The 26558-nt window shown below is 45.2% G+C and overlaps 1 protein-coding gene and 1 non-coding gene across 3 annotated transcripts; both read left to right on the top strand.

Moving 5' to 3' along the window:
* Positions 1-4500: 4500 nt before the first annotated feature.
* On the top strand, positions 4501-9236 carry rpl29 (ribosomal protein L29). 2 transcript variants are annotated; one of them, XM_086001782.1, is made up of 4 exons: positions 4501-4616; positions 5268-5315; positions 5400-5464; positions 9018-9236. In XM_086001782.1, exons 2-4 carry the CDS (start codon positions 5279-5281, stop codon positions 9099-9101), a joined length of 186 nt encoding a protein of 61 aa, XP_085857908.1. In that variant the 5' UTR covers positions 4501-4616; positions 5268-5278; the 3' UTR covers positions 9102-9236. The 2 variants fall into 2 exon arrangements, with proteins under 2 accessions (XP_085857908.1, XP_085857909.1); XM_086001783.1 differs by having other exon boundaries at positions 4523-4546.
* Positions 6548-6676, top strand: LOC147111165 (small nucleolar RNA SNORA71). The gene has a single exon (XR_015080119.1). It is a non-coding gene; the product is annotated as a small nucleolar RNA SNORA71 (small nucleolar RNA).
* Positions 9237-26558: the final 17322 nt, after the last annotated feature.

Raw genomic sequence — 26558 nt, 5'->3', positions numbered from 1 at the left:
TTCACGTCGCTTGATCTGCTTGTCCTGCTGATACTGTACCACATCTTTCACCTTTGGCGGTTTCAGCAGGTCAAAGTTGGTTCGTAGCTTTCTTTTGAGCAGTAGAGTGGCAGGTGATGCTTTTGTGGTCGCATGTGGTGTGTTCCTGTAACTCAACAGGAAACTATTCAGGCGCTGATGAAGCGTTCCCTGGCCTTGCGATGCCTTTAGAGTGTTTCATGGTCTGAACGAACCTCTCAGCTAGACCATTGGTCGCAGGGTGGTATGGTGCAGCCCTGATATGTTGTACGCCATTCACCTGCAGGAAGGTAGCCATTTCTTGTGACACCCACTGTGGACCATTGTCTGAGACAAGTTGCATCGGAGATCCAAATCGGCTGAACACCTCACCTAACTTCTCGATGGTCTTCTCAGCGGTGGTGGACCTCATTATAACAACCTCTGGCCACTTACTGTGCGCGTCAACAGCCACCAGGAACATTCTCTCCTCGAATGGACCTGCAAAGTCTACATGATGTCACACAATGATCCAGGCTTACCCGCCATCTTAAAGAAACATGCAGAAGTCTTTAATGGAGAACTGGGTAGCATGAAAGATATTACTGTTGAGCTTCCTTAGCTGCCAATTCCATGGAAATACTGATTTCAATGGCCTTTTGTAGAGTCAGATTACTCTCCGTTAATAGTCTCTTCTGTATGGCTTCAGTTCTCATACCACACACTAGCCTGTCTCTTATAGTATCATTTAGCACATCATTAAACTCACAGTGCTCTGATAGTCTTTTTAGTGCAGCTACACACATGGTCACTGTTTCTCCTTCTTCCTGGTTACGCCTGTGGAACCTAAACCTCCCAGCTATGACTAGGGGTTTGGGTGAAAAATGCCCTTTTAGTATCTCCACAATTTCGCTATATTGTTTAGTCCCTGGTTTATCTGGATGCACTAAAGTACGCAAAAGACTGAAAGTCTTTGGTCCCATCACACTTAACAATGTAGGTACTACTTTGTTCCCTCCAATGTCATTTGCTTGTGTGAAGTATTCAAATCGTTCTGTGTATGAGCTCCATTCTTCGACATTCTCATCAAACGGTCCAATGTTACCGATAAATCCAGCCATTTTCCTTCTCTCAGGCTCCTAATTATCATTCACTAAGGATTCTTCCAATGTTGAACTCAACTAAAATCACTATCAGTTATTTAGTGCTTCAATTCACAGATCGTTTCACAGTTGAATAAATGTCCTTCCCGATTTACTCACTGCTTTTCCTCCCTTTCCTCAAGTCGTTAGTACCTTATACGTCGTCTCGTCTTCCCGCCATTGTAAGCTCCTTTATCCTCGAGCCAGCTGTAGTGTCCGAGGATCAATAATACTCAGACTGCAGGAGAACAATAAAACAGGTATTTACTGAACAGAGAGTAATTCAAGACTGACGTACAGAAGCCTGCTATGGCTTTATATACAGGGGTGGTCACTGCTGGTACTGCAGTATAGAATCAGTTCTTCTCTTAAAGGTACATACACAACAATTCCTCCCCTTTTAGATAAACAGTACATAACATTCATTTAACAACTAAATAATAACTAATTACAATTACAATTTTCTCTGTACTATATACATCAACTGAAATAATCATTTATAAGTTCAGTCTTTGAGGAGGCTTCCTGATCCTGACTGGATAACGCCTTTCTCGAGTATCCTGTTCTTGCGGCGGAGTTGATTCTGGCTCATTGTCATTGGTTGGTTCGTCAGCTTCCAATATTACTGCTTCTGAGGTAGATGCAATCTGTACTTCGGGTGAAGAACATTATGGCTGGAGTTTGGTTGGTGACTGCATGTGTCGCATTCCGGTAAGCAAACAAGAAATTATCCACCTTGTGTTGTAGTGGTATGTCGTCATTATGCATTGCCTTTATTGCCTTTTAGAGTCCCAAGTCCTTGTTGGAACACCTCTTTCGCGTCAGTTAGAATTTTTGACAGTCGTCCAGGTGCGACGTCATCATCCTTTTTATCAGTCACAGTTAGCGCCTGAATGGAATGCCAATCCAATTGTATTTTTCGGACCCATTCACGTCCCAATAGTGGTGGTCCTCCATCCGGTAGTATATATAGATACAGTTTCTGTGTTTCCTTGCCGTTGTATTCAACTGGCACCCTTATTTTTCCTCTGGGGTAGACTTTTTGCCCCGTGTAGGTCTTCAATACAATGGACGTGTCCTTCAAGGGTATGTGTGAGAATAGCCGCTCATAGTCTCGTCGATTCATGACAGTTAGGGCTGATCCTGTGTCCAATTCCATCCAAAGGAGGATCACCGAACCATTTGGGTCACCCTGCTATCATGAGGGTGACCCAAATGGTTCGGTGGTCCTCCTTTGCGATCACGTTGTGTAACTTTAGACAACTTAGTCTCCTGCTCCCGGAGTCATTATTACTCTCCTGATCTTCCGAACTACTGTCTGTCATTTTTTTTACTTTCTTGTACTGTTCCTTAGTAGTTCTTGTAGTGTTGGTTTTCTTTCCCGACCTGCAGACTCTTGCTATATGTCCCATTTTCCCACATTGCCTGCATACTTTGTCCTTAAACCAGCAGTCCTTCTGATCATGGGTTGTTCTGCCACAGCGATAGCACTTTTCTGCTCCATACGCCATTTCGTTAGCGCTGTATTCTTGTGGTTTCTGTTGTATTTCCGCAGCTCCCCGTGCTGCTGCTTCGTAAGATACTGCCACGCTGAAAGCCTGTTCTAGCATCAGGTCCTTTTCCAAAAGTAGTCGTTTCTGGGTTCCTTCACTCTGGAGCCCGCAGACAAACTTATCCCGTAAGGTGTCTGCCAGTCCTGCTCCGAACTGGCAGTGCTTTGATAATTTGCGTAGTTCCGTAAGATAGTCAGCATTGTTCTCATCTTTGTGCTGGTTTCTTTTATGGAACTTGAATCTTTCTGCTATCAGCAGCGGTGTAGGGTTTAGGTGTTCCTGTAAGATATTAACAATCTCTTCAAAACTTTTCTCCATTGGTTTAGCTGGGGTAATTAAATTCCGCAATAGGCCGTACGTTCTCGCGCCCATCAAATTTAATAATACCGATGCCTTCTTTCCATTGGCCACCTCATTGGCATTGCAGTACACTTCAATTCTTTCCACATACGTGGTCCAGTCTTCTACCTCGTTGTCGAAAGCAGTGATACTGCCACTCTTCGGCATCTTGGGTGATTTAAAATGGCGCCTCCCGCGCTTTTCCTTCTTCAATGGAATAAAATTGCGCCTCCCGTGCTTTTCCTTCTTCCACTTGCTGCCACGCTGCTCCTAGCGTTCTACAGGGTAATGGTGGCGACCCACGGCTTCGGCGCGTCTCACTTTTCCTTCCCCGCGTTCTATCCTCTCCACGCTGCCCTGTTCTTGAGCACCGACCGCGCCCCTGTGCGCTCCACCCTCTCTCTCTCCCTCCCTCCCGACAACGCTGCACGGCCCCTTTGCAGAGCCGCTCGATCGAGCCCGAGCCCGCCGCAGTCCGGAAGGGTCAGCGCACTACCTACTACCAGCACGACTTGCTGGAACATCTCGACTGGGGAGCCAGGCCCAGCTCTCCACAGCCTCCCCTGCAACTCTCCGATGGATCCCTGGGCGGTTGCCTGCGGTCGACGCCCGCCATTCTGACTTCGACCTCCAAGCTTCTCTTCAGGGAATAGATCCCCGTGAGGTGATGCAGTACTGCAGGGGAGTTCAAACCTGCCCGTCGCCAGTGTAGTGTCCGAGGATCAATAATACTCAGACTGCAGGAGAACAATAAAACAGGTATTTACTGAACAGAGAGTAATTCAAGACTGAAGTACAGAAGCCTGCTATGGCTTTATATACAGGGGTGGTCACTGCCGGTACTGCAGTATCGAATCAGTTCTTCTCTTAAAGGTACATACACAACACCATCCTCACTTTAATTAACTGTCCACGACAAAAATAAGTTTTAAACACATAAAACCCAACTATCTTGTGCACAGCAGAGCCACGTACGTTCAGACGTCCTTGTCGCCACTTTTGTTAAATCTCAAGAGTTTAATAACCTTGCTTGTATAACAATTGAAAAAGTACGCAGGAAACAGAGTTCAGTTAACAGCCATCTTTCAAGAGAATCTTCTCAACCCAATGCACTCTATTTCCCATAGTGCATTGCACATCACAACTACGGTAAGCTATGTGGGATAATTCAAATACAACATTCAAAATACACAACAAACATCTGTGGAGAAACAGTTAACGTTTCAGGCCAACCACCTTTTGCCAGAACAGTATCCCCCCAAAAAAAAATTACTCTTGTCAATGTATTCGACTTATGGTGAATACTGGAAATGAGGAATAATTCTAAGACGGTGTTGTGATGTATGTTTCAAGCTCTTTCTCTGAGCCATTAATTCCTTTCTCAGCGGAACCTTTGTGCAGGTTCGCGCCGCCGCCGTCGTAACAGGAAACGCGGCGCCTGGTAAATCCCATCATCCTCGGCGGGCGGTCTTTCTCTTCCGGTAGCGGCTTTGATCGAGGAGGAAGGCTGAGGAGGTGAGTGTCTGCAATCGGCAACCATCCGCCTCACAGAGCGACCATCGGAGAGCAGCAAGCGCCGATCCCGGTAGGGGGGAGAGCGATGCGAGCGGAGGGCGGACTATTGCCGCGGGAGTGGGTGTTTTTAATGCGCAGAGTTAGAGCGAGCAGCTGGACCCGGCGGCTCGGCTTTCCTTGTCGTTACAGGCGTCCAGTTTACATCGCGTTCCCTGTAGTGGGTTGACTGTTGACGGTTTGTGCTGTAGCAACAGCTCGGCACCGTTTGTAAGGTGAGAGTGCGCATCCACGTGTGTTAGTGTAGGCGGGGGAGCAGGGTGATGTGTAAATGTACCTCTTCACTCTTTCAGACCAATTGTACAGTGCGTTACAGAAACAAAGACTTTCATTTCTATAGCGCCGTTCACGACCACCGGCCGTCCCAAAGCGTTTTACAGCCTATGAAATACTTTTTGAACTGTAGTCACTGTTGTAATTGTGATTAAATCACAGCCAATTTGCGCACAGCAAGATCCCACTAACTGCAATCTGATGAGCACCAGATAATCTGTTTTAGTGATGCTGATTGAGGGATTAAAAACTGGCCTGTACACCAAGGGTAACTCCAGTATAAGAAATGGTATTTGCAAATCAGGCCAATTGGGTTGTTGGGGGGGGTGAAAGGGAGGGAGGGTGATGTTGCAGCATGTGTGTAAATGTGCCTCTTCACACTTTCTTTCAGGTCAGTTGAGTATGGCCAAGTCCAAGAACCACACCAACCACAATCAGTGTAAGTCTGAGGCGGCTGCTTTTCCTTCAGTTGGCTTTTTTCCCCATTTGTTTACAAGCTTTTAAAAACATCTGTATCTTGCAGCCAGCAAGTGGCACAGAAGGGGGATCAAGAAGCCCAAGTCTTACCGATTTGAACCTCTGAAAGGAGTAAGTATGTTAGCTGGTTTTTGGTGCGGATTGCAGATGAATTTTGACACATGCCCTATATAACAGTATAGTAAGTGTGTCCATTTTGTATCAACTGTGAAGCAGTTTCAGCCTCCGTGATGCAAAGTGTGAACAATAATTACAGATAAACTGCTGAGGATTTGGTTTGAAACGGGTTGTTTTACAACCATCTGCATCTGGTACAAATCCAACACGAAATTTTTTGATTATGATACTGCTTTTATGTTTTTAGGTGACGGAGCAATTGGTTCTTTACCATTAGAAGCTTCATTGTTCAGCTGGACTCTGTCCCCTGTCTATATGTACTATGGAGCCAACAGCACTGCTGCAGGCTCACCCGACTAAAAGCACTGCTCACAAATGGCACCTTCATCATGGTGATAAGACAACGGACAGCGTAGCCTACTAAATTTGAATTCCATTTTTGCTGGCTTTGTCTCTCTCTTCCTATCTCCATTCACAGCACAACACAGTGTTATCAATTTGACTAATTTGGTAAAGAAAGAAGATTGCATTTATATACCACAGCTTGCCCTCAGGACCTCCGCACATGCTTTATGACCAACTAATTGCTTTTGAAGTGCAGTAACTATTGGTAGATGAACTTAGTGGCCTATTTTCTCGTAGCAAAGTCTCACAAGCACCAAGTGAATGAGTGGCCAGATCATCTCCTTTTTGATTAAAAGAGGAATGTTGGCTAGGACACTGGGGAAAAACTCCTCCGTGTTCTTGGAATGCCATGGGACCTTTGGTGTCCACTTAAGCAGGCAGATGATGGGGGGGGGGAGGGGTCTTGGTTTAATGTTTCCTCTGAAAGATGACATTACTGACGGTGCAGCACTCGCCCCTGCCCCAGGACTGTGTTGGAGTATCAGAAGTTCTGTTTTCTGATATGAAAGTTCCATTGTTTTAAATGGGAAGTGATATCATTTTGACCAGAGATGGCTAGATGTTCATGAATTATGTTCATTGTTTTGTTTTCACAAGTTCTGTATTTTTGTAAATAAAGCTGCAAAATGTTTAAAGGGTTGCAGGGTACAGTAATTTCTTAATAAAGGATGCACCTGCATTCGAAAGTGATTGTGGTCTTGACCATTACCAGATCATTGATGCTGCAGGAAAACTGAATCAAAAAACTTCCCCGTGTTTATTGGAGCATCCATCTCTGTTAAACCTCATAGCTTTTGGACACGACTGTTAACTTTACTTCACTGCTTTTTAGTGGCTTTTGCATAGTTTTGCTCTGACAGTTTTTTGCTGGGATAGTCCTGTTGCCACCTCTCCTGTTCCATTTGTTAATTTTAATATGTCAAAAGCTTTGAATATGTAAGTTGAGTTTGGAACTTAACATTTATTTACACTGTTCTAAACTTGATTTATTTTATGTGTTTCTAGTTGTTGTTTTCCACGGTGGTATAGTGGTTAGCACTGTTGCCTCACAGCGCCAGGGACCCGGGTTCAAATCCGGCCTCGGGTGACTGTCTGTGTGGAGTTTGCACATTCTCCCCGTGTTTGCGTGGGTTTCCTCCGGGTGCTCCGGTTTCCTCCCACAGTCCAAAGATGTGCGGGTTAGGTTGATTGGCCATGATAAAAATTGGCCCTTAGTGTTAGGGGGGATTAAATACATGGGGTTACGGGGATAGGGTGGGATATGTGTTGGTGTAGGGGTTACGGGGATCGGGTGGGATATGTGTCGGTGCAGGCTCGATGGGCCGAAATGGCCTCTATCTGCACTGTGGGGTTTATGTGATTCTGTGAATATATATAACCAGTTGTTTCTTTGAAGAATCTCACATCTTTCCTTGGTTACAAAGGTCTCTAGGCCCCTTGTGCTGCTGGGAAGGTGTCTAGTGTGATTTATCCTCAAGTAAATACTTCACCTGAGTCCAGCTTATATTCTGCATCTCTCTGAAACTCTGGCTGAGATGTGGCTTATGGAGAACAGTTGCAGTTGTCTGGAAAAACTCTTGCCCTTGGTCAAGTTCTAAATTGCTGATTATAAACCTCCTATTGAATCTGGTCCCTGTCGGGTAACTGGCGGACTGGAGACCTACAAGTATAGTTCCTGTGTTTGAGGTGGGAGGCGAGAGCCATTGGCCTGACCCTAATAATTGAAAACAAATGGAAGGGATAATCGGAAACAAAAAATAAAGAAAAAGACTTGCATTTATATAGTGCATTTCATGACCTTGGGACTTCTGACCGTGCTTTATAGCCAATGAGATACTTTTGAAATGAAGTCATCTGTGTGGGGGGAAAAAACTAAACACTGATTTAGAATGGGTAGATCCACCTGGTTGGACTTTTTTGAGGGGGTAACACCATGGGGCGGTAGGAAGCTATATGACCTGGTGCAGTTAGATTTTTCAAAAGGGCTTTAATTAAGTACCAGGTGAAAGAGAGTCCATTACAAACCAAGATTGGTGGGCAATGAGGACAAAACATGTATCCAAATTATTAGTGACTGGCCAGGGGAAGGAAATAAGCAGGTGGCTGTCATAAAAGGTACTGGGTCGACCCTCTTGTTCCTGATGCATGAATGACCTCGAATGAAGGTCTCAATGCAAAGTAGTTAAAATGTGCAAATACCACCCGGTTACGTGGACTCGAGGGGCAGCTAAGACGTTAGCAAGAGAACATGATCCAAGTTTATGTCTGCTGATCGGTGGAAAATGAGAGACTCAGTGCAGACAAGTGCAAGGTTTCTCCCCTTCCTGTAGCAATAGAAAGTGTGTGTAGGATAGAACTTCCCATGAGGCCAAAGGATGTTGGTTAACTTGGTACTCACCACATCAAAGGTGAAATGGCATTCGACAAAGCTGTTCTAATGCAGAATCCCTAGCAGTCTGAAGTTGTACGGTGCCCTGGTCAGATGTCATCAGACATGGTTCTGGTCACTGCAAGATATTGCGGGGGGGCGGTGGTCATACAAATAAATCTACAGGTAGTGTAGAAGGGATCGGCACAGTTAATCTCTATCAGAAGAAACAGCCATGCTGAACAAATTGAACTCTTCAGTCTTGAAAAGAGACTTCTCAGGGGCGTGAGGACAAGAGTCGCATGTGCATGGTTGTGATGGGAAAACTTGGATTGACAGCAGACGTTTCTTACCAGAATGAACAACTGTTTGATGGGATTGGTGAGGTGGGTGTTTGAGGCCAGGACAGAGGACTGTTGAAGAAACGGGTACTGTAATGGGAAGATGTTATGGTTAATACTCTGAAAGAAAGAGATCTAATGGTCTAGAAGGTTTTCATGCAAAGCTATCTTGCAAATTAATTTGAGTCTAATGCTCCATGGCTGATACCTGTATTTTATTAGCATTTTATGTGGTTGTGCTATCTTACTTAAACTGTTGGGGTCCTATTGAAAACTGACCAGACAAGACCGCCAGGCTCTTTTGTGCTTACCTTGGCTATTGGACAGTACAATCTCGTGGGCAATTATTGGCTAACTACTGGGGAAGGCAAAAAAAAAATCTTATGGCTAATATTAACAATGTATTCTCAGTTGTGTTTCTTTTTTTCACCAGGTTGATCCCAAATTCCTGAAGAACATGCGGTTTGCCAAGAAGCACAACAAAAATGGAATGGGGAAGGCCGAATGCAAAAAATAAAGTGAAAATCACTAAGAAAAGGACTAACAGTCTTGACGAGCTAACCTCTGCCCTTGAGGATGGCAGCCCTGTGATATATTGTGTTCCAAATTGTTTATTTTGAATAAAACTCAAGTGGTTGGGACTTTAATCTCCTATGCCTTTTCACTGATTTTTGAGTAGAGACCTTCATTGAGCCAGCCGGTCTTGTCCATGCAGAATGTCCAAATCAAATGGTGCTCAGCTGCACATTCGTTATCTTGATCTAACGAGTGCATCTTTATCTTTCTACCCACATTCATTATTCTAATTTAATGTGTGCACACATTCAGTTTCTCCATCTCGGTTCAAGACTTTATGTTGATTTGAAGGGACCAATGCAAATGTTTTATGTGGCTCTGTCAAACACTTCTCAAAATGTTTCAGGGAAGCATGAGGGAGGGGTTATACTATTTTATGTTTTAACTTTTTAAAAAGCAAGAAATCTGATTTTTACTGTTCAATCTTGGGTTGTCTTGCAACTTGGTAATTCAGCAACAGCATCATACAAGAAATATGTGCATAAGTGTAATAGACTCACGACAATGCTGCAATATGTGGAGATTAAAAGTTGTTGAAGGTTATAACTTAAATGAATGGGGGAGATATCTGAAGAGTTGAAATAAATGGGATTTTCTTGCTCCACAGTTGTGTTCTGATACCTAATGCCTAATATCCTTAATATTCTTTAACTCTGATTTTTAGTGCCTTGCAACTTTGTTCCAGTTAGTGAATTTACAGGTGGGTCTGTACAATTGATTTTCAGGTAGTGTTTAAACCCGTGTTATGTCTGGCCAAAGTTGTGAAAAATTATATTGTGAACATAAATGGAGTTTAGAACTATTCTCAAATCTTTAGTGTTTTTGTAATGGTACACTGAACAGTAAATTGTTGCAATTGAGCAGCAGAAACCTACTGATAATAGGTGTTGAGTGTGAATATTTAATGGCTAGTTTATTGGGCATACAGTATACATGCAGGATCTGTCTGGTGTGCAAAACAAATAAATCAAATGGTGCTAGACTTCACCGAGTCATTTCTTTGTATAACCTGCCCCTTGATGAGCTTGATTTTGTTTTTTTAATTGTTGATTTTGGGTGAATGCAAGTTGTGAAACTACAGAAGGTAAATCGTGCTTGACTAATCTGGAATTTTTTGAGGATGTAACTAGTACAAAATAGATAAGGGAGAACCAGTGGATGTGGTGTATTTGGACTTTCAGAAGGCTTTCGATAAGGTCCCGCATAAGAGATTAGCGTGTAAAGTTAAGGCACATGGGATTGGGGGCAAGGTATTGACTTGGATAGAGAACTAGTTGGCAGACAGAAAGCAAAGAATTGGAATAAACGGGTCTTTTTCCGAGTGGCAGGCAGTGACTAGTGGGGTACCGCAGGGATCGGTCCTAGGACCCCAGCTATTCACAATATAAATGATCTAGACGAGGGAACTAGATGTAATATCTCCAAGTTTGCAGACGACACAAAGCTGGGTGGGCGTGTGCTGTGAGGAGGATGCCGAGAAACTCCAGTATGATTTGGACAGGTTGGGTGATTGAGCAGAAGCATGGCAGAGGCAATATAACGTGGATAAATGTGAGGTTATCCACTTTGGTGTGAAAAACAGGAAGGCAGATTATTATCTGAATGGCAATAGATTGGGAGAAGGGGAAGTGCAACGAGACCTGGGCATCCTTGTGCACCAGTCGCTGAAGGTAAGCATGCAGGTGCAGCAGGCGGTTAAGAAGGCAAATGCTATGTTGGCTTTCATAGCGAGAGGGTTCGAGTACAGGAACAAGGATGTCTTGCTGCAGTTGTACAGGGCCTTGGTGAGACCACACCTTGAGTATTGTGTGCAGTTTTGGTTGCCTTATCTGAGGAAGGATGTTCTTGCCATGGAGGGAGTGCAGCGAAGATTCACCAGGCTGATAACCTGGGATGGCAGGAATGACATGAGGAGAGATTGGGTCGATTGGGCTTATACTCGCTGGAGTTTAGAAGAATGAGAGGGGATCTCATTGAAACTTGTAAAATTCTAGCAGGACTAGATGCAGGAAGGATGTTCCCGATGGTCAGGGAGTCCAGAACCAGGGGTCACAGTCTAAGGATAAGGGGTAGGCCTTTTAGGACAGAAATGAGGAGGAATTTCTTCACCCAGAGAGTGGGGAACCTGTGGAATTCCCTACCACAGAAGGCAGTAGAGGCCAGTTCATTAAATATATTCAAGAAGGAGTTAGATATATTTCTTAAGGCTAAAGGGATATATCGAGAAGGCAGGGTACTGAATTTGGATGATCAGCCATGATCTCATTGAATGGCTCGAGGGGCCAACTGGCCTACTCCTCCTATCTTCTATGTTAGTGACAATCTTTGGGTGGCATATTGTGAAGTGTCCTGAATCTTATTTAAAAGAAAACAAATGGGCACACATCAAAATCAGGTGATTAGCAGAATTAAAACCACTTTTTGAGGGGATGAAAACCCTTGTACAGTATGGGTTTTCCAGATTAGTGGCCACTATTATGAAGTTTTAATTGCTGGAATAGTATTAGTTATGGTTTTGGGTGAAAGATTCTTGCATTCATCAGATTTAGAATTAAAAGTAGATTTCTTTTGCCAAGACATACCAGCAGGCAACAGGAAAATGTATGTTGTCTCGGGGAGGACACTGTTTACAGTGGGCTAAAGTACGTGTGCCCTGCATCTACAAGCCAATCACTTAATTTTCAAGCCAGTGTTGTATGATTCTTAAAACTGGGTTGTTGCCTGGATTGGTCCTTTAGCAGGGCATGATTTGTGTTTGATGTTAGAATGGTGTTACAGAATGGCATCCATTTTAGAGGGTGAAGAAATCAATGGCTTTATTTATGTTTGGCAAGTGGGACTGAACATAGCTAGAGTAGGGCAAAAGTAGGACCTGGCTTATTGACTTGGAAGTAGTTCAGTTTGGCCACCTGGCCTAAAATGGCTGCAGCAGGGGCAGATGGTAGGAGGGGAGTTGGGTAGAGAGGAGTCGAGTATGAATAAACAGCCCCTGAGATAAGTAATGAAATGGTGCAGGAACAGCTTTTAGCAGGAAAAACTACAAGCTAGAGACTGGGACAGATGCATTCTTTGGTTTTGGGCTACGAGGTATTTTGGTAGGAGTGGGGCCAAACAAACACAGGGCTCGGAGGAGCAAAAGCTGGGGCAGCAGCTGAAAATGTTTTACTCCTGGTTGATTCTAACTAGAGATTGACTCCCAGCTCCAGACCTAAATCTCTGTGTCTGACTAACATTACAAAGAAGCGATTACAAACTAATGAAAAATGAAGACAGCGGAAGCACTGGTATGGAAGATGCCATTGCCAGAACAGATGAGAAACTGGGAGAATGGAATAGAGTCCTTACAGGAAGTGGGGTGGGCGGAAGTGTAATCAAGATAGCTGTGGGAGGCCTAAGGGCTTATAGTAGATACTGGTTGACAGCCTATCCCCAGAAATGGAGATCGAGAAGTTGATAAAGGGAAGTGTTGGAGCTGGACCATGTGAAGGCGAGGGAGGGGTGGAAATTCGAAGTGAAGTTGATTAAATTTTCCAGTTTGGGACGAGAGCAGGAAGCGGCACCAATACAGTCATCAATGTATTGGAAAAATAGGTGAGGGAGGGGACCTGAATAGGACTGGAACAAAGAATGTTCCACAAATCCCTCAGAAAGGCAGGCATCGCCAGGACCAATGTTCCCTGTAAGCTGCACAGCCAGCTTTTCAATACAAAAACCACACAAATGCAGTATTTTGAATGGCAAAATTAGAGGGCACATTGGCCAGAACCCATACGGGTTCCCATAGCGACACCTTTTATTTGGAGGAAGTGAGAGGAGTCAAAGGAGAAGTTGTTCTTACATTGAACAACTTCTCCTTTGACTCCTCTCACTTCCTCCAAATAAAAGGTGTCAGCCAGGTGGAGGAGGGTGGTGGTGGATGGGAACTGATTGGGCCTCTGTTCAAGGAAGAAGTGGCGTGCCCGCAGGCCATCCTGGTGGGAGATGGTGGTGTAGAGGGACTGGATGTCCATGGTGAAAAGGAAGACGGTTCGGGCCAGGAAACTGGAAACTTAAGTGGTGGAGGGAGTCTGAAGAGTTGTTTACTGGTTGTCAGTCCGATATTCCTCAAGTTTACTCCTGATACTTCAATTACATTTAAAGTAATGGAATCAATTAAGACTAATGGGTCTGTAGCTATCTGTCTTTTTCATCACCCTTTTTGAATATGGGCATCACATTGGCCCATTTCCAATCTACTGGCAGCTCCCCAGTGGCCAGTGCTCATTGACTTCCCCATGATGATTGTCAATGCATTGCAAATCTCCACAGGTTTCTGTTGTTGAGCCCTTTTAGCTGTGTAGGACTTCATCTTGTATGTATCAAAGTCATCAATTGTATTAAGGATCTTTTGTCTTAATTTAAATAGTCTTTCCCCTCCCTACATCTGCAACCTCATCCACCCGTATCTCTTGGCCTATACTATTTGGTCCTCGGACTCTGACCTGTACAACCAGGAGTGGTATGGCATATGCTCAAGTACTTGGGACTGGCTTGCAAGGGTCTGCTCAGATCAGTTGCTCCCAGACATGGGTGCAGTAGTTTGTATCCCCCTTGGCCTACAGCATGATAGGGAGAATGAGCATTTTATATTAGCTTATATCAGCAGAAAACCTTAAAGGAAATACCACTGGAAAAGGGTATAAATATTGAACTCTCAAATGGGATAGCAGACTCGCTTTAATCGGGCAAAGCAATTCTCGGCTTCAGAGGCAGCTCTGTAAGTCTCCAACTCTTTGTACTTCGGGGATCAAAGGTATTTGATTTTGGTGGATATCCTGTAGCACACTAAGAACTGTAAAACTGTAGCGAAGTTAAGATTTGAAAGTAAGGTTCTCTGATAAGATTGTAAGCTTTCTCTTTTTGGAACTGTTAATGTTGCGATTGACTCACCAACTGTAAACTGCATGTCAGTTCTTTAATAAATCTATATATTTTTAAAATTGTCTCACATAAGACTTCTGTATCAAACTTGCGAACTCAATCTCTGTACACACTTTGGTGAGGAGTTGCAGAATTCTGGGGGAGTTTTCCGGACCCTCATAATATCCGGAACGTTACAGTCTAGCTAAACTTATTAAAAGTGCTATCTGGAGGACGGTAACATTTTCAGGTTGTTCCTTTCCTTTAGGGAGTGATAGTCCAGACCTTTAGACCCAATTAAGCGTCTTTAGGATTCGGCTACCTCAAACTTTAGTTGAAAGTGAACGTCTGAGAAATACGCCTGATCCGGGCTAGCCCTAAAGGGGCTAGGACTAGTAATTATCCCTTCAATGTGGGCTGCATGCATATAATGAAAGTCATGCTGCCACATAGAACCTGATAGAGCGGACCATTGCCATCCTTAAACAACACTTCTGCTGCCTGGACCACTCTGGAGGAGCCCTGCAGTACTCACCAGAGCATGTCTCAAGATTCGTCGTGGTCTGCTGAATGCTGCACAACCTCGCCATCATGAGGGCACAACCCTTAGCACCAGGCATAAGGCAACAAGCTGAGGAGGAGGAAGCAGAAGGGAGGAGGCTATCCAGATAGCCCTTTCTACCTGGGCAGTCTGTGATCGAATCATCCGATTGCAGTACCAGTGAACGTAACCCCAATTACCATTTCAATAATAGTCCCACACTTTACCTTCCCTCTGTTACTGATCATCACAGCGTCCTCTTGGCCACAGTGCTACAATAAAAGCCACCACAAAACAAACATTCCAAACCAATTTTATGAATCAAACCATTACAATATTTCATTCAAAAGTCAACTAATCACCCTTGTGCATTCCCTAAGTGCCTGTCTTCCATGTGTCTTTGCCTGTCTAGTGCTCCTACGCAGTGCTACCCCAGTGGCTGCAGCATGGCTGCTGGAAGGCTGCTGACTTTCAATGAGGGAGATTGCAGATGGTCTTGCAGGACAACCTCGAGTAGCTCTGGGCCTAGTAGGCCCGGCTTTGGACTGCATCACTTCAGCATGGGCGGCAGCAGTCTGGGCTGGCTGACTGACAGGCAACAGCAAGGGCACTGGCTGGGTGGCAGTGGTAGGAGGATGAATGCTGTCATCCTGAGAGAGGACAGCAGGTTCGTCCTCCATGGAGCCACTGTCACTCACCCGGGGCGACAGCTCAGCAATCCTAGTAATCTGTTGGAGGACAGATTGCTGGACTGCTATGACATCCTGCAAGCCCCTTTCAACACTGCTAACCGCAGCCATGATGGCAGCAGTCTGTGGTTGTGTGGCAGCAAGCTGAGCTTGCGTGACTTCAGTCTGAGATTCCATTGCAGCACTCAGATGTTGGGTGGCTTCTGCTTGTGCTGCAATGGAAGCTGAGACATCAGCTGTCAGACACTGTATGATGGTTGGGTCCACAAGTACGCTAATGGATCTGTCACCCCTTCCATGCTGGAAAGGATGGGCTCCACGCCCTGTGCAAAGCCCTGTGCAAGATTGGTGCTAGTCTCCTCCATGCCCCTGGACATTGCATTCAGGCTTTCTGGCAGGCCTGCCAATGCACCAAGCATTTCGTTGTGCATACTCATCAGCGTTCTTCTTTAGGCTGCCCCATTGAAGTCCTCATCTGAGTCCTGTGCAGCAGAATTCATGTGCAACCTCACCCTCCAGGGAGCTGGCACCTGCGCTACCCTTTCCCTCTGCCCTGGCTGCAGCCCACTTATGTCCAGTGACTCATCATGTGCAGATCCCGCCTCTAAGCTACCCTCTAAAGTCCACGTAGTGTCAGTATATGAGCTGGTGGCTGCGAGTCTCAGATCGAGTGAGGGGGCACAAGGGTAGGGTTGGGGAGGAAAGCAAGAGGTGCATGCATACATCATCTGCAGCTTATAAGTCAGAGGAGATTGTGGGATGAAGGGGAAGTGGGATGTGAGAAGGAGGATGAGGTATGAGCATACCATCATCTCCGATGCTTTCAGTGCCGCCACTGGTGAGTGGGGTCAGGATATGGAGGCGCGCCTGTCCCCCTCCAGTTAGCTGCAGCTGCCTACGATTGTGCGCCACCTTGTCCTGCAAGAGGGAGGGAAGTGTGTCAGTGAGTGTGGTCCACTGTGTTTGGTTGATGTGGCTGTCATGGTTGAATAGCTAGCAGTGTGCGCACGCTGTAAGATGTGGGTGTGAGTCTTGCAGCAGTGGTAAGTGTGTGAAGGTAAGATGGAGCATATGAATGTGAGGTATGAGTCGCGATTGATAAAGATTGTTGGTAGGTGAGTGGTGGGGTGTAGTGAATTGAGCAGCATGTGAGGCTAGTGGTGCAGTTTGTTGGATATGACATTTGAAGATGAAATCGCTGCCTTGACCACTCGTGTGAGGTCATAAAAAATTTTCCTGCACTGCATCCAGGTTCTCTGGGCTGCACTGCTTGCATTGACAGCGATGGCTATCTGCTCCTATTCCCTTCTCAGCATCTGTTTGGAGGGCCTCTTGGCCCCCTGTGGATTTTGGATATCTCTGTTGATCTCCTGCACCAGAGCCTCAAGTGCTGCATCTGCTCGAGCAGAAACTGATAGCCAAGTTCCGCACCCATGAGGACGGCCTTAACCGAGATCTTGGGTTCATGTCACGCTACATGTAACCCCACCTGATGCAGGGTCATCCAGACTCGAGTCGACATTGGCTTGTTCTCTCTACACAGATGCGGCTGGACCTGCTGTGATTTCCAGCCAAAAAAAATGTTTTTTGTCTTTTTTTTGTTTTTCATACAGACCCCAGCATCTGCAATATTTGACCCCTTGTGACCCCACCTCATTGTTCTTTGATGTAATGTTTCCCTGACTGACCTGTTTGGACACCATTCACACCTTTGACTGCTGTGATTATCTCTCTGCCGAGGTGCGATAAATGGCAGTTGGAAAGGTTACCTGTAAACATCTGACATGATTCTCTGACTATATAAGCTGTGTCTTTATGCATTTCTCCACTTCACCTGAAGAAGGAGCAGTGCTCCGAAAGCTTGTGATTTCAAATAAAGCTGTTGGACTATAACCTGGTGTTGTGTGATTTCTTACATTTGTCCACCCCAGTCCAACTCCGGCATCTCCACACCATGAATAAATATAAGTTTCAGGAGATCTGCTGATAGATAGTTAAAAATCAATTTTTCCCTAAAGTGTTTGAAGTTCATGCAGTGAATTCCACTTCTTAACTTTTTAATTTGGAATAGATCAATTTCTATGGTGCAATTTTTGTTTTTAAGAAAAAAAATCAATAATCAGATTTTTTTGGTCATTTTGCCATTGATTGTCTTGTATATTTTCCATCTGTGATTTGTTTACAGGTGATTGGAGAGAGAATTCTTCCCAGCTAGTGCTTGTTTTGTGGCACAATAAAAAAGAGATTCAGCAGTTTACAGATAAAGTTGGTATTTTATTCAGATTGTTTAATTGATTTATCTGCTTAACTACATGAAGCTTCCCAGTCTCGACGCTGCAAATCTGACAGACTGAAATGCAATTAAGGGAGTTTAGGGTCTGAAAACCATTATCTCGTCCAGCAAACTCAGTTAAGTACGACAATTGACATTTGGTATCTGTTTTAAGTGTAATTAATTGATTTCCAGTCTTTCTCTCCATCTCTAAGGTATTTGAGAATTTTTTGTCCTTGTACGCGCTATAATGTTTCTTAAAAAAAACAACATTCTAATTGTGTGTGTCTGAAGGACAGTCAAGAATTACAAATTGAAGCACTGTTTGGTGGCTGAGATAACGCCCACGCCGATGCAGTTTGAAGGCCATTCAGGAGTAGAAACTGCCCCCATAGTCCAGCTGGTGCCTGTTCACAGAGCGAGCAACACTAACATGCTATCATTTCTGCGGACAGTCAGTTCTTTTCCAGCACTAGACTTTTTTTTTTAAACGTAAAAGTTAAATAGTTGGGTTGAACAAGGCAGCTTCGCGAGGCGGTGTTGCACTCGGAAAGCCAAATGCCAAAAAAAGGTGACCCGGGTTCGGCAGCAGTAATTATTAATAATAATAATAATTCAACTTTATTGTCATTGTACAATGCACAAGTACATGAACAACGAAATGTGATCTTGCAAGCTCCCATGAGTCCAGTACAAATAACATTAACATTAAACATAAATAGCACCGTCCTGGGAGAAGCAAAGCCGCTGCGTCTGTACGCGCCGCCATTCCATTTTCCACCATTCCTCCTGTCCGACAATCTTCAGCCCAACGCCTGGGCCTGCTCACCAGCCGCCCCTCCCGGGGCTCCTTCTGTGACCTTCTCACCAACTGCCCCTCCTCCGGGCTCCTTCCGTGACCTTCTGCACCTGGTCTTCCCTGATGGTCACCCCTCCAGGTACATAACCAGGCCTGGCTCTGCTTAGCTTCCAAGCCTTGCCAGTGACCCTGTCCCTAGTCCCAGGAATTCAGCATTTTCACAAAGGAGTTGCGAGGATGAGCAGCTGCCAGTCTCACAGCGGCCGCTGCGGGGCGCTGCCAGGCGGTCCTGTCTGATTGGGACCGACACATGCGGCGGGGCCAGAAGGAGTTTCGTTTCTGCGGAAAAATAAAAAAACCGGCTCTGCTTCACTTTCGATTTCAGCTGCAGACATTGGGCGACGGCCTCGTATTCAAATAGTTTCTGATAACCAAAAACAAAACAAGCCCACGCAGGTGACTCACGGAACAAAAACATAAATGCACTGATCCAGAACACGGGCTGGTCATGGGTGGGAGTGTAAACGTGTTCTTTCCTGTAATTAATAAACTAGACAAACCTGGAGAGGCTTGTTGCAAAGTTTTAATCTGCGTCAAGGTACTGTATCCGCTCCAAAGGAGAGTGGATAAGCACTGTATAGAATTGTGCACTCTGTCCACATGCTACCCATACTACGTGCAGTGGGAGGGTAGGCTTATCAACTCTGGTTGGATGTATTCCTGGCGGTTTGATCACCGCGGTAGCGGTGGGAAATTTAAAGCACAACGACCTCCCGGGCTGTTAGCAGCAGTGCCCGGAAGATCCATGGCCCGTTCCGAGACTCCCGGGGAACCTTAGGGGAGCGACTGCTTCCCTGGAAAAGTTGGATTTTTTTTTACATTACAAAGGGTGCATTTTAATTTTTAGGTAGATTGTTTTTTAATTTTTGGAATAATTGCTGAGAAAAATTAACCAGATCATCATTTCGCAAAAAGTGAGTGGAACAGTCACTCGCTCCTTCATCTCTCTAACCAAGTTTGCAGAGGCACTCTAGCCTGTCTAATCTCTCCCTGTCTAATCTGTTTACGTACTTGCTAGTATTTACAGCAACGAAACTGGGCATTTGGCCCAACAGGTCCATGCCAGTGTTTATGCTCTACCCTTCATCTAACCCCATCAACATATCCCTACTCCTTTCTAACGTGTTTCTCTAGCTTCTCCTTAAATGGATCTGTGCTAGTCACCTCAACTACTCCCTTGTGGTAGCAAGTTCCACATTCTAACCACTCTCTGGGTAAAGAAGTTTCTCCTGAATTCCCTACTGGATTTATTAGTGACTATCTTATATTTACAGCCCCTAGTCTAGTCTCACCTGCACGTGGAAACATCTTCTCTACATCTACCCTATCCAACCCTTTCATAATCTTCAAGACCTCGATCAGGTCACCCCTCGGCCTGTTCAATCTTTCCTGATAGGTAAAACCTCTCAGTTCTGGTATCATGCAAGTAAATCTTTTTTGCACCTTCTCCAGTGCCTCTATATATTTTTTATAATATGACGATCACAACCATCGGATCAAATCAAAGCTCTGCAGTCCTGCCACATCCAGTCGTGAGTGGTGGTGGACAATTAAACAGTTAACAGGAGGAGGAGGCTCCAAAAATATCCCCATCCTCAATGATGGTGGAGCCCAGCACTTGAGTGCAAAAGACAAGGCTGAAGCATTTGCAACCATCTTCAGCCAGAAGTGCCGAGTGGATGATCCATCTCGGCCTCCTCCTGAGGTCCCCAGCATCACAGATGTCAGTCTTCAGCCCATTCAATTCACTCCACGTGATGTCAAGAAATGGCTGAAGACACTGGATACTGCAAAGGCTATGGGCCCTGACAACATTCCGGCAATAGTACTGAAGACTTGTGCTCCAGAACTAGCTGCGCCCCTAGCCAAGCTGTTCCAGTACAGCTACAACATTGGCATCTACCCGGCAATGTGGAAAATTGCCCAAGTATGTCCTGTCTACAAAAAGCAGGACAAATCCGACCCGGCCAATTACCGTCCCATCAGTCTACTCTCAATCATCAGCAAAGTGATGGAAGGTGTCGTTGACAGTGCTATCAAGCGGCACTTACTCAGCAATAACCTGCTAACTGACGGCCAGTTTGGGTTCCGCCAGGGCCACTCAGCTCCTGACCTCATTACAACCTTGGTCCAAACATGGACAAAAGAGCTGAACTCAAGAGGTGAGGTGAGAGTGACTGCCCTTGACATCAAGGCAGCATTTGATCGAGTGTGGCATCAAGGAGCTCTAGCAAAACTGAAGTCAATGGGAATCAAGGGGAAAACTCTCCATTGGTTGGAATCATACCTAGCACAAAGGAAGTTGGCTGTGGTTGTTGGAGGTCATTCATCCCAATCACATGACATCATTGCAGGAGTTCCTCAGGGCAGTGTCCTAGGCCCAACCATCTTCAGCTGTTTCATCAATGACCTTCCCTCCATCATAAGGTCAGAAGTGGGGATGTTCGCTGATGATTGCACACTGTTCAGCACCATTCAAGACTCGTCAGATACTGACGCAGTCCGTGTCCATATGCAGCAAGACCTGGACAACATTCAGACTTGGGCTGACAAGTGGCAAGTAACATTCGCACCACACAAGTGCCAGGCAATGACCATCTCCAACAAGTGAGACTCTAACCATCTCCCCTTGACATTCAATGGCATTACCGTCGCTTGGATAGAGAACTGGTTGGCGGACAGAAAGCAAAGAGTTGGAATAAACGGGTCGTTTTCCGAGTGGCAGGCAGTGACTAGTGGGGTACCGCAAGGATCGGTCCTAGGACCCCAGCTGTTCACAATATATATTAATGATCTGGACGAGGGAATTGGATGTAATATCTCAAAATTTGCAGATGACACAAAGCTGGGTGGGAGGGTATGCTGTGAGGAGGATGTCGTGAAACTCCAGTACGATTTGGACAGGTTGGGTGACTGGGCAGAAACATGGCAAATGCACTATAATGTGGATAAATGTGAGGTTATCCACTGTGGTGGCAAAAACAGGAAGGCACATTATTATTTGAATGGCAATAGATTGGGAGAAGGGGAAGTGCAAAGAGACCTAGGTGTTCTTGTGCACCAGTCGCTGAAGGTAAGCATGCAGGTGCAGCAGGTGGTTAAGAAGGCAAATGGTATGTTGGCCTTCGTAGCAAGAGGGTTTGAGTACAGGAACAAGGATGTCTTGCTACAGTTGTACAGGGCCTTGGTGAGACCTCACCTTGAGTATTGTGTGCAGTTCTGGTCGCCTTACCTCAGGAAGGACGTTCTTGCCATGGAAGGAGTGCAGCGAAGATTCACCAGGCTGATACCTGGGATGGCAGGAATGATGTATGAGGAGAGATTGTGTCGATTGGGCTTATACTCACTGGAGTTTAGAAGATTGAGAGGGGATCTCATCGAAACCTATAAAATTCTGTCAGGCCTGGACAGACTAGATGCAGGAAGGATGTTTCTGATGGCCGGAAGTCCAGAACCAGGGGTCATAGTCTAAGGATAGGGGGTAAGCCATTTAGGACTGAAATGAGGAGGAATTTCTTCACCCAGAGAGTGGTGAACCTGTGGAATTCCCTGCCACAGAGGGCGGTGGAGGCCAGTTCATTAAATATATTCAAGAAAGAGTTGGATATATTTCTTAAGGCTAAAGGGATCAAGGGATATGGGGAGAAGGCAGGGACAGGGTACTGAATTTGGATGATCAACCATGATCTCATTGAATGGCGGAGCAGGCTCGAAGGGCCGAATGGCCTACTCCTGCTCCTATCTTCTATGTTTCTATGTTACTATCAACATCCTGGGGGGTTACCATTGATCAGAAACTGAACTGGACCAGCCATATAAATACTGTGGCTACAAGAGCAGGCCAGAGGCTGGGAATTCTGCGGCGAGTGTCTCACCTCCTGACTCCCCAAAGCCTTTCCACCATCTACAAGGCACAAGTCAGGAGTGTGATGGAATACTCTCCACTTGCCTGGATGAGTGCAGCTCCAACAACACTCAAGAAGCTCGACACCATTCAGGATAAAGCAGCCCGCTTGATTGGCACTCCATCTACCACCTTCAACATTCACTCCCTCCACCACCAGCGCACTGTGGCTGCAGTGTGTACCATCTACAAGATGCACTGCAGCGACTTGCCAAAGCTCCTTCAACAGCTCCTTCCAAACCCGCAACCTCTACCACTTAGAAGGACAAGGGCAGCAGACGCATGGGAACATCACCACCTACAAGTTCCCCTCCAAGCCACACACCATCCTGACTTGGACCTGTATCGCCGTTCCTTCACTGTCGCTGGGCCAAAATCCTGGAACTCCCTTCCTAACAGCATTGTGGGTGTACCTACACCATATGGACTGCAGCGGTTCAAGAAGGTGGCTCACCACCATCTTCTCAAGGGCAATTAGGGATGGGCACTAAATGCAGGCCTAGCCAGTGACGTCCACATCCCATCAATGAATAAAAAAAAAGAACTGTTCACAGTACTCCAAGTGTAGTTTAACCAAGATTCTATACAAGTTTAACATAACTTCTCTGCTTTTCAATTCTGTCTCTCTAGAAATGAACCCCAGTGCTTTGTTTGGTTTTTTGTAGCCTTATTTACCTGCGTTTGTGTATCTGTACGGCAGATCCCTCTGTTTCTCTACCCCATTTAGACACTTATTTTCCAAGGAGTAGGTCGTCATCGTACGTGTCTTCACAGTGTTCCCTTTGGGGAACTGTATGAAGTGGTGGAAGGATTTCTGGCTGCATTAACGCTCCTTCCGTGACCGTAACCATCTTCATACCAGCCATTAGGGTGGTTAGTCCTATGGCGGGAGGGTTTTACGGGCTCCCACAACCCATACGAGGGGAGGGGGGCCACCCACACCCACGGACGCAAGTATCCCGCTGGATGTCAACCCAGAATTTAGAGCCGGAGCTCCGACTCCACTTGCCGGGACTGTCTGGAGTGGGGTTCGAAACCCTACGCCTTCTGGCCCAGCGGCGGGGATGCTACTGCTATGCCAAAGGCCCACTCCTAAGGAGTAGGTGACCTCCTTATTCTTCCCACCAAAATGTACTACCTCACACTTATCTATATTGAAGTTCATTTACCAATTACATGCCCATTCTGCAAGTTTATCAATGTCTTCCTGTAATTTGTTGCAGTCCTCCTCTGCATTAACTACACCCCCCAATAATGGTGTCATCCGCAAACTTTGAAATTGTACTTCTGATTCCTGAGTCCAAATCATTTATGTAAATAGTGGACACAATGGTTCCTAGCACCAATCCTTTTGGAACACCATTTCCCACCTTTTGCCAAAATGAGTAACTACCTTTAACCCCTATTCTCTGTTTTCTGTTTTGTAGCCAGCTTGCTATCCATTCTGCTACTTGTCCCCTGACTCCACTTGTTCTGACCTTAGTCATGAGTCTGTTATGCAGTTACTTATTGAAGGCCTTTGGAAATCTAAATACATTATGTTTACTACATTACCCTTATCTACCCTTTGAATTCTTTGAAGAAGTAACAATCAGGTTGGTCAAGCATGACCTTCCCTTTTAGAATACGTGCTGACTACACTTTATTATATTTTCAGTTTCTAGATGCTTTTCTATTACATCTTTAAGTAAGGATTCCATTGGCCCAGAAATTCAGGTCGGGGGCTTCCCGCGGGTGCAAGCCCCTTACCTAACGCGCCGGCTGTTGAGCTGTGGGCCCGCGTGGGATTCCGATCCTGGGCCTCCTCCAACTGCCGGCGCGCAGTGCTTGCGTATCCCAGGGGCGCAGTTAGTTCGATGCGTCCCCTGGGATCACGTGGGCCATGGAGAGCCAATGGCAGCAGGGAATGCTTCATTCATAAGTTTGACAGGAAACCTATAAATACTATAAGCCCCAAAACATCACTAAATCTTCAAATAATTTTTTTTTTTAATCACATTTTTAAAATAAACTAGAAATTACACGAAATAACTATTTTAAACAATAATTTAAATTTATTTTTTTATTTTTTTATTTTCTAACAGGGCTAAAAATAAACTTACCTTTCTTTAAAGTATTTAAAAATAATAAACCTGTGGAAAAAATGTTTTAATTTTAATTAATTCACCACTTACCTTGTAAAAAGCAGGCCTTGCACCTGCTTTTTAAAAGTGTAACTCCTGGAGACTTACCCTCCTGGGAAAACCTGCCAAAAAAAGTAAGTTCGATGCGCACGCGCAGCCTCTCCTGCGCACGTGTTCCACCTCTCAACCCCTTCTTTCAGGGGAACGGAAGTGCCGGTTTCCCACGCATGCGCAGTGCATGCACATAACTGGCACTTCCATTGGGCTTATGGGTAAGTACCCCGTGCATACTCACCTGTGGAGACCTGAATTTCTGGGCCATTATCTTTCCTACCACTGACATTAAGCTAATTGATCTAAAGTTCCCTGGACTTGTTCTATTTCCCTTTTTAAATATAAGAATCACATTAGCTGTCCACCAGTCCTCTGGCACTAGTCCCTCTTCTAATGAATTTGTATATATATGCAATAGTGCCTCTGCTATCTCTTCCCTAACTTCTTTAAACATGCGCGGATGCAATCCATCCGGACCAGGGGTTTTATCCTCTAAGTTTGATTAGTTTATCAATGATCTCCCCCCTTTCTATCGTAAATGTCTTTATATGTTTTTTGATCTTTTCTAATGTCACGTCCACCATGTTAGTCTCCCTGGTAAATACTGAGGCAAAGTAATTATTTAATACTTCTGTCATTTTACAGTCATTACCTCAGAGTTTATTGTGTGTATCCCTTAGTGGCCTCAGCCCTATCCTGATTTTGCTTTGTTATTTATGTGTCTCTAGAATACTTTACTATTTCTTTTTATATCCCTTGATAATTTAATTTTGTAGTTTCTCTTTGTCTTCCTAATTGTTTTTTGACATATTTTCTAACCTTTCTGTGTTCCCTTTTGTCATCCTCTCTTTTGTTGTTTGTGTTATTAGTGTATGCCTTTTTCTTTAATTTCAAATTTGCTCTTATTTATTTACTAATCCATGGTGTATCATTACTGGCTAGTTTGTTTTTGCTTTTTAGTGGGATATATTTCTCCTGGACTCTCTTGATCACCATTTTACTACCCTCTGTAAACTTGAGGCCGTCCAAAACTCTGCTGCCCGTGTCTTAACTCGCACCAAGTCCCGTTCACCCATCACCCCTGTGCTCACTGACCTACATTGGCTCCCAGTTAAGCAACGCCGTGATTTAAAAATTCTCATCCTTGTTTTCAAATCCCTCCATGGCCTCACCCCTCCCTATCTCTGTAATCTCCTCCAGCCTTACAACCCTCCGAGTTATCTGAACTCCTCCAATTCTGCCACTTGAGCATCCCTGATTTTAATCGCTCCACCATTGGCGACGTGCCTTCAGCTGCCAAGGCCCTAAGCTCTGGAATTCCCTCCCTAAACTTCTGCACCTCCTTGCCTATTCAAAGTAATGCAGGCAGCCAGGCAGCATGCAGAACTTGGTGCTGCCTGCTAATTTAAATGATAGTGGCATGCAGCCGAGCACTAAACACGCTGCTGAGTGGCTGCATGTTCAGCAAGGGGCCCAAGTTCATGCGAGGCTAGCACCAATTAAAGCCAGCCTGCACCTCTTAAAGGGGAGGTACAGTTTGATGATACAAGGTGCTGGAAGTCATTCCAGAAGGTAGTTTCAACTGGGAAACATTCAGCAATGGTACAACAGGCTCCAAGGTTGTCAGACGCACCACTGGAGGCCTTAGTACAGGAGGTGGAGAGGAGGGGAGTGGTCCTGTTTCCACAGGTGGCCAGGATGCCCTCCAGACAGACACTGTGAAGGCAGTGGGAGAAGATAGCCACGGAGATCAATGCCAACAGTGCTGCCCCGAGGACCTTGATGCAGCACCGGAAGAAGTTCAATGACCTCACACGAATGATCAAGATCAGTGAAGGCATTTTCAAATGCCATATCCCACAAACTGCACCACTAACCTCACACACTGCTCAATTCACCAGACCCCTGTTACTCACCTATCAAATCAAATCAACTTTTATTGTCATTGTTAGTGCACAAGTGCAGTACAACGAAATGTAGGCTTGCGGCTCCCGAGAGTGTACATTTAGATTAAGACATTTAAACATTCCACATACATTAACATAAACATAACCATA

Source organism: Somniosus microcephalus, chromosome 11, assembly GCF_052327205.1.
Source record: "Somniosus microcephalus isolate GS21.2 chromosome 11, FLI_Smic_1.0, whole genome shotgun sequence".
NCBI classification, from domain to species: domain Eukaryota; kingdom Metazoa; phylum Chordata; class Chondrichthyes; order Squaliformes; family Somniosidae; genus Somniosus; species Somniosus microcephalus.
The sequence above is the reverse complement of the archived record's forward strand: the minus strand, read 5'-3'. Positions and strand labels throughout refer to the sequence as shown.